Here is an 8297-nt window from a genome sequence, read left to right as displayed (position 1 = left end):
CCCCCGGGCGTCTGTAGCAGCTGGGGCTCCTGGCAGGCCAGCAGGCGCTCACTTCCAGCTGGGATGGCTGGGGGCCCACCACAGCCCCGCCGACCGGTGACTCAGCACCAGCCACACGCCCCCAGCAGGGCCTCTTCTGGTGTGGGCTGGGGGTGCTGGGGTGAGAGAGTAGAGCCTGATCCCCAAAAATGGAGGTCTGCCGGGCAGCCCTGGGACCCCTGACTCCTGTACCCCTCCTCTCCCCGTCAGTCTCAGAAGAGCCTTGAGAACAACCAGTCCAGGAAAAAGGACGTTTTATTTCCATAAATATTCCTGCTCTCACTCACACGCTGACCCCACTTCTGACCATGGACAGATGGACAGACAGATGGGAGATGCCCACAGGAGGCCCCAACAGAGGCCAAAGGATGAAGGAGATACTGCAAACTCCAGTGCAAAGCCCCTGGCTGGGCCCACCCCCAGCCATTCCCCTGGGCCTGCGGTCACACAGCCCCCACAACCCCTTAGGACACTGACAGCAGGGGCCAGGTGGGTGGAGGGAACCCCCACGAGGAGTGGCCCCTCAACTCAGCCCTCACCACTCCTGAGACAGTGGGCCCAGGGCCCACTCGAAACAAAAGCAAAGAGTGTCAAACCACACACCAGAGAAGTGCAAACAGCCGGGGGTGCGAGCGCCACCCCCACATTCACCCGGTTCCTATGCAGAAGGCCTGAGCTGGTCCCCAGATCCAGCACGGCCCCCAAGTTATGGCTGGGCCTTCCCATAAGGCATAAGAGACAGGCAGGGAGGGCCCCGCCCCCAGGCTGGAGTTGTGGCTGGGCCGGAGGTCCTCGCCCACTTCAGCAGCCCCGCTTCTTTCCCAGGACCCCAAGTCCTTCCAGGCCCGTGCAGCCCCTCTCTGCCCCAGGCTCCCACTGAGTGGGATCCCAGCAGTACAAACCCAGGCCCAGGCTCCTGCTGGGTTTGGCTCAGCAGGGGAGGGGTGGGCGGGAGGGGGAAGAGTCATTTGGGGGCCACTAGGGTGAGGGAGAAGCACCAGGCCCTGGGGTGTGTGGCCCTGGGGACAAAGGTGTCCCAGGCTGCCACAGCCTCCACCAGCCTGCTCCGGCCAGGCCCTCTGTCCCCTCCTCTCCCCAACCTCTGTTCTTTCTAGAGGTTCCCCCAGGTCTCGGGTGGGGGGAACTGGTCCACATCCCCCATCTCATTGTAGGTCTGGTCGCCCATGGTGAAGATGAGCTTGTAACGCAGACGCACCTTCTCCTGGAGCAGAGAAAGGAAGGTAGAGAGGCGTCAGAGCAGGCGAGGTGGCCACCTGCCTGCAGAGCCCCGCCCGTCACAGCCGGGCCCCCTCACCTTCTGAGGGTTGGCAAGGAGCAGGACCTGGGTGATAGCTGTCGGGTGGACGATGGGGTTAAACGCTGGCAGCTCCGTGCCTGAGGGTGGCTGCAGTTTGACTTTCATGACCTGCGGGCGTGGCAGGGCAGGCATCCTTAGATCCCCAGGGGCCAGGCCGGGGGCCTGTGGGCCTGTCTGTGGCTCCCTTTGGCCCCCCATTGCCCTCTGCTCCTGCCCCAGGACAGCTGGCTCCCCACCAAGCCCCAAGTCCCCCTGCCCTGTCTGTGTTACCTTGGGGACAGCTGACTGAAAAACAATGTTGCGGATGGGCTGGGGGGCGGTGCTCAGCATGGACACCACCACCACCAGCACATCAGAGCGTCCTGGCAGCGGGTCGCGGGCAAAGTGGAAGAGGACGCGGAAGCCATGCTGGTCATAGACGGTCACGGGCAAGATGCTACCTGGTGGGGGCGAAAGGGAGGCAGCGGGTGGCTGGGGTGCTCACCTCTCACCACGGCCCACGGCAGGGCCACGCCACTCTATTGGAGACGTGGGAACAAACCCACGAGCTTATGTCCTTGCTTCATGGGGCAGTGCAGTCGGGATGCGGACTGGTGCCGAGTCTGACGCAGCCCGGAGCCGCTAGAGTCTGATGGTGGAGGCAGGGCTCTGCCAGTCCTGTCACAGCCGGGGTTTCCCCAGTGCTGTGCGGCTGCTCCCTGGCATGCCGGTGCAGAGAGGCGAGGGTCTGGGTCACAAGCTCGCTGGGTGACCCTGGTAGTCAGCCTCCCTGAGCACAGTTTACCTTACTGGTGAGCTGGGACATTGCTCCCCACTCCGGGGGACACTGAGGGTGTGATGCCCTCCATGCGCAGTGAGCCCACGGGCTGACGCCAGGGACAGGCAGGCCACATCTTGGTCTGGGGAGGCCCATGGCTCTGCTGCTGCTCCTGGCAGGCAGAGCCCCAGGCGTGGGCCTGGCCCTGGTTCGGTTTCAGGCTCTTGGGGGGCTTCAAACCTCTCTTGTCCTGCCTCCTGCCTTCTGGAGAGGGAGGGAGGGGCCCAGAGGCCAGCCCCCAAGAAGCCCTCTGCTATGGAATCCCCGTAGTTTATAGAGCAGTTCTGCCAACGCTCAGGGCACATGGGGAAACTAGTCCTGGCCAAGGGGGAGGGGCCTTCCCAAGAGCTCCCTGCTGAGAAGCCAGGAGCAGGGCTGGGAGGAGAGGCTTTTGTCCCACCTCCTGCCCCAGAGCTCCTGACAGAGGCGAGGTGGAGTCCCCACCCTACAGCACTCACTGGGTTTGATGGACTCCAGGGGCACAGTGATGTTGGCCAATGAGGGCTCGGAGGGCACGGGCTGCTGCAGAGGCCCCGGGGGCTCTGGGGACACAGTGTGCAGGAGGCTGCTGGCGCTGGAGCTGGATGAGCTGCAGCTGCTCTTGTTCTGCAAGTCCCGGAGCGTGAGCCGGGGCGCCGGCTGCTGCTTCTCCCTTGGTGAGGGACAGGGAATCTTCAGGGCCTCGGAGGTCGGGGGCACAGCAAAGGCCAGGCCTCAGGCTCTGTCCCAGATGCTGATGCAGACCACCTGTCCCGCTGGCCTTGGGGCACCTCTCCTTTGCAGTGGGCACCCTTCCTCTCCCCCCTCCCTCAAAGCCCACCTTTACTGTGCCCCGCTCCCCCTGCTGGGCCGTTCAAACTCCATGTCCTTGTTGCCAGCCCTCGGGGCCTTCAGTCTCTCTCTGGGGGTCTGGGGACACCTAGGGGAGCTGTGTGAACAGGGCACAGGCTCCCTTTCTCATACGCTCCATGCTCTGTGGGGCGGGCGTGTTGCTAGCCTGTCACCACTGTTTCCCTAGAGCACTGGCCCCGACTCATGTCCACAGCTGGCAGTGGGTTCTCTCCACAGGGTCTGGGCCAGGGAGGGCCCCCCATGCCGGGCAGCCGTGTGCTCACCACCGCACTTGTTGGGCCTCAGGGGGTAACGACTGCTGCAGGAGGGTCTTTCCCAGGAGGTCCAGGTCATCCAGACCGCTGCTGGCCGGCAGGGGAGTCTGCGTTGGGGGCCGGCTGTCCGTGCTGGGGGCCGGGGGCTCGGTGCTCTCAGATGACTGTTGGGTACACAAAGGATGCAGGTGGGTGAGGCTGTGCTGAAAAGGTGTCAGTGTCACCTGGTCCTGCCTGGAGACCCTGTCCCTGTGCAGGTGACGTGTTGGGGAGCAGCAGCGGGGACTGAAACACCACACTGTTCCCACCATGACCGAGGTGGCTGGGATAACAATATGCCTGCCAGAACCAGGACCCTTCTCTCTTCAGGGCCATCAGGGGACTCTACTTCTGAGACTGTCATGCTCCAGGGACTCAAAGTCACCCCCAACAGTAAGGGGACAACCCCAGACGCTGGCCACTGCAGGCCCAAAGGTTGAGAGGCTAGACTGGTGGACATGCAGTGGGAGGTGACAGGGTGGGGGGACAGGCCACTTCCGCCACTAGCCCCAGGGGCACCATCAGGCCCCCTCTGCCCCATGGCCCTCCTATACAGAGGCCATCATTGCTCCCTTCAGGCTGCTTGTCCCGGGACAGGGACAAGTCGGGCTGGTTCCTGGCCCCCTCCTACCTGGAAGCTATTCCATCCAGCACCATCCAAGCCTGGGCCTGAAGTGGGTGTGGGGTCGCTTAGGCCTGAGAGGAAAGCAGGACAGAGATGAGGAAGCCGGATTCACTTGGGGGAGGAGGGGTGCACTGGCTGAGGCTCCCCCCGGCTCCCATCCCCCTCCACAGGCGCAGCTGAGAGGGAACACCCCCACTTCTAGAGGGAACCAGCAGCCGAACAGAAATAGAAACCCAAGGCGTCGCAGCTCATTCTCGGCCCACAGGCTTCCTCTCCTCCCCCCAGAGGGGACTGGCTCCGACTCGGTTCAGGAGGGGCTGGCGTGCTGCCTGTGTCCACCAGCTGGCAATGGGGCCTGCATGGGCTGGTGGGGACCCTGAAGAGCAAGGGTCAGCACTCTGCACCTGCCTCGAGTCAGAAGCACACTGCCGTGGGGGGAACAGGGCCCTGGGCCAGGCCCGCCCCAGAGTGTGAGCGACCCCGGGCAAGGCTGTGCATTGGCCAAGCCTCAGTATCCCCTGTGCCATGACAGGGCTGGAGCGGGCCATCTCTGAAGGCCCCGTCAGCCCTGATACATACCAACGATGGCCAACTTGAGTGAGGGGTGCCAAGGAGAGCCCGGGGGGCCTCTGGCTATGGCTTGAACTAAAAGGCCTGCCAAATAGCCTGCTGTCTGTTAGAAGACAGTACATGACCAGTCTGCCCTGAAACACCTCCAACCAAGTCCCCTGCATCTGAGGGGACTTGGTCCTGTTTCTAGCAAATCAGGAATAAGTGAGGTCCACGCTGAAGTGCTGACAGGCAGGGCCAGGGCTTCAGGGAGTAACAGCTGTTCTGTCTGGGGACTCATCTTTTTAAGAGCAGGGGCAGGATGTAAGTGCAACACGAAGGACATGCTCCTGCTGTGCCAAGCACTGTTGACTGGGGGGGGGGGGTGTCTCAATCCCCAAACAGCCTTGAAAGGTGTGGGGGGGTGTACCTAGCAAAGTAAGTGTCCTGGGGCCAGAGGCGATCAGTGGTTCCCAGGGGCAGGTGAGAGGGAGGGAAAGGAGGACTTAGGGCTCAGAGGTGTTAAAGGTGATGAGTCTGGGACTGGAGAGCAGTGAGGGCAGAAAAACACGATGAGCACGTCACCAAACGGCACGTGTGATGATGGTCAACATGCAAAGTGCTACATACAAATTTACGCAAAATCTCGAGATGGAGTGAATCTGTTGTCACAAAAAGTATGAATAATGTCAATTTCTCTCATCAAGACAGGAAGCATTAGAAAATTAATACAAAAAAGGTAGGTGTGGGGTTCTCGAGTCCTTTTTCTGATGAGGAAATGGAGGCTCAGAGAGGCTGTCACCTGCTCGAGATCACCCAGCAGAACGTGGCCGAGTCTGGACTCGAACAGAGACGGCAAAACTGCTAGAGCTTGAACACAGCTCTGCCACTGAGCTGTGCCCCTCTGGGCTGGTGACTCGCCTTACGCCTCTGGCCCTTCATATGTGAAATGGGGACAATGGCACCATCTGTGTCAGAGGGTGGCCATGAGTAATAAATCTGATAAAGTGCCTGTAATGCTCTCCTTGATAGTCAGGAAACAGGCCAGAGAGGGAAAGCAACAGGCCCAGGTCACACAGCTGGGAAGCAGTGTAGCTGGGATCCAAACCCGTGCTAGCCTGGCATAGACATTCCTACACCCTCCACTAAGCTACACAACTGCTTGCTTCCTCAGCCCCACAAGCCATGGCTGGGAAAGCGTGGCCAGTCCTGGGCAGCTGACGACTCTGAGGTCCTGTCTCCCGTCATCCTTCCTGCCAGGTGGAACGTTTAGGACCAGCTCTGTGTGGCCCAAGGCTTCCCCCGTCGCAGCGGGGCTGGGTGCTGCCCTGGCACCCCTGGTTCCTGTTCCCACACTCTCTTTGCTTTTGAGAAGAAACCAGAAGGAAGCTGGAGGCTCAGGGCTCTGCTGAGGCAATTTGGGGACAGGAAGTACAGAACAACACCTCACTTCTCACGCAGAGACGGCTTTGCCGCAGCCACCCCAGGAGCAGTCCAGCCATTATCTCCCCATCAGCCAGCTGCCCAGTCGGGGAGCTGCCCCTCGCCTGGCTGTGCTGGCCGAGATGAGCTACAAGGCAGGTGCCTCTTCACCCCTCAGTAAGAGGTAGGGGCATGTGTCCTGAGCCATCCCTTGGCACTGAATTTAAAAGGGGCAGGAGGGTAGAGCCCTGGACACCTTGTGGTCGGACCCTCTGTTACTCGACATCCGCTGAGCTCTTGGCTCCCCACTGAGCCCTCCTTGTCCTTTCCTTGCTTGTAAACAGTGAAATGAGTCAGTGCAGAATGGTTCAAGGCGTGGCTTCAGAGTCAGCGTCTAGTTTAGACCCTCGTACCCCCTCCCCTTTAATGAGCTCTGTCACTTTGGGCAAGTCACTCAGCCTCTCTAAGCCTTGATTGCCCCACGTCTCTAAGGAGGACAGTACCAGCACCACCTAGTGGTTGGGCGGACTCTGTAATGATGCAACAGAGCACAGGACCTGGCCCTGCGTCCAGAACGGGTCCAGGGGGATAAAACCCAGCCAAACCAGCTGCTGCTGATCTCAGCTCCCGGTGACAGACCTGTTCATGGGTTTTCAAGGCCCTGGTCTCTGGAAGCAGGTTGCCAGGCCTTCCTTCTGAGGTACCTCTGGGTGGCCTCAAGCTGTCAACCCTCTGGTGAGCTGTTGGACACTTAACCATTTGTGCCACCCAGGAATCCTGGAAGCGCTCCTTCAAGGAGGGGCTGACCCTGCCCGGCCCCGCCCCTCAGCCTCTTCAGCTCTTCAGGTTTGTTTGTTCTTCCCAAGGGGAGGAATGCAGTCCGACTCCTGGTCTCCAAGTCGTGGTTTTCCAACACAGCCTTCAAGACCCGTTCAACAACCCTACTACCTGTCTTTCTCCTACCCCCAGTGGCTGCTATGAGGATGAGGTGCTTCTGCCCCAAGGCAGCTGGAGTCTGATCTCTGCCTGGCCGCCTGGCAGGACCCTTCTGCTTCTTCCCCAGGGTGAGCCTGGTCTCCTGCCGGACTCTGGAGCCCCAGGCCCCGCCCTGGAGGCACAGCAGGCCTGGGGGCTTGGCTCTGGCCCAGAAAGCTGGGTGCCAGCCCCACCCCGCTGCCCTGAGCGCTGGGTCCTTTGGGCACGGGGCTCTCCGGCTCCCCCTCTCGGTGCGGGGAACTTGCTGGACCTCCACCTGGGCAGCCCCGGCTGCAGCTCTAACCTGCTGCAGGGGAATCCCACCGTTCTCCCGCAGGCTGCCAGAGCTGGGGTGTGGCTGCCTCTCAGAGGCAGGAGCTCAGTGTAGGGGCCCCCAGCCCCCAGGGTTGGCAGGAGGACAAAGGCTGCTGACGCTGCTCCACAAGCTATAAAGTGTGCTGTGGGGAGCACCCCCACCCGGCCCCGGGCCCGCCCCTTCCTCACCCAGAGACATGAGTTCGTCGTCAAGCAGAGAGACGGAGGCACTGGGCTGCTCAGGGCTGGCCTGGGTGCCAGGGTGGGTGGGCAAGGATGGGTAGGTGGTGCTGGCAGGAGGGAGATCCAGGCCTGAGAGGTCCAGCAGGGCCGAGGTACTCCCTGGGGTGCAAGAAGAGAGTCACACACATCCTGGGCGTACACCCCCTTCCCTGTTCCTTGGCCTCCTGCTTCTCCCTCGGCCACACCTGGCCTTGCCCTGGAATCTGTCCACCAGGCCTTCTCTAGTCTGCGGTGGCCTCCTGTCCTCTTGTCTCCACTCGGTAGACTGCTGCCTGTCTGTTAAGGCCCTGCTACACTTTGCTGCTTCTGTGTAGCCCCCACCCCTTCTAAACACCAACTCTGACCCCTTCTAGGGCCCCAGGGCTGTCATTCCACTGAAAGCCTGGCCCGTAATGTCTCCATGTCAAACCTGCCCTCTGCCTCTCATCGCTAAGCCACCCTCAGGGGCTCAATGAACCCATGACAGGTGCCTGATTTGCCAAGTGAAAGAAAGGCCTTCCTTCTTCGCCTATGCCCCAAACCCTCCCCCCAGACTTCTCCCTTCACAGCTGCAGGCCTGACACAGCTGTGCCCCAGCTCCCTCCCCATGCCTTCCCATCTTAAGGGGCCAGAGTCACCCCACAGTCATGGCCACCAGTTCTGGTGCCCCTCTGGACTGGTGGCCCTGTGTTGGCTTCCCTGTGCCCCCTCACCAGAGATGGGCCCCCATCCCACCTCCCCTGCATCCCCTTACCAGGGATGTGTCCACACCCCAGCTCCCCTGAGCCCTCACCACGGATGGGGCCCTCTCCATGATCCCCCGAGCCCTCCATGATCCCCCAAGCCCTCACCATGGATGGGGCCCCCTCC

The 8297-nt window shown here is 61.5% G+C and overlaps 1 protein-coding gene across 1 annotated transcript in view; it reads right to left on the bottom strand.

The window, feature by feature from the left end:
* Positions 1–1150: 1150 nt before the first annotated feature.
* The window catches only part of GGA1 (golgi associated, gamma adaptin ear containing, ARF binding protein 1), a 21532-nt gene continuing 14385 nt past the window's right edge, over positions 1151–8297 (bottom strand). Inside the window, exons 11-17 of the mRNA XM_007941645.2 lie at positions 7395–7547; positions 3951–4015; positions 3290–3444; positions 2633–2826; positions 1628–1797; positions 1355–1465; positions 1151–1261 (exon numbers count right to left, since the gene is read on the bottom strand). Of these exons, the coding sequence (XP_007939836.1) occupies positions 1151–1261; positions 1355–1465; positions 1628–1797; positions 2633–2826; positions 3290–3444; positions 3951–4015; positions 7395–7547 (959 nt within the window). The remainder of the gene's footprint in view (positions 1262–1354; positions 1466–1627; positions 1798–2632; positions 2827–3289; positions 3445–3950; positions 4016–7394; positions 7548–8297) is intronic.

This window comes from Orycteropus afer, unplaced genomic scaffold (assembly GCF_000298275.1).
Source record: "Orycteropus afer afer isolate SDZICR_OR568_19922 unplaced genomic scaffold, OryAfe1.0 scaffold00083, whole genome shotgun sequence".
NCBI lineage: Eukaryota > Metazoa > Chordata > Mammalia > Tubulidentata > Orycteropodidae > Orycteropus > Orycteropus afer.
This window is presented reverse-complemented; position numbering and strand designations above follow the sequence as displayed.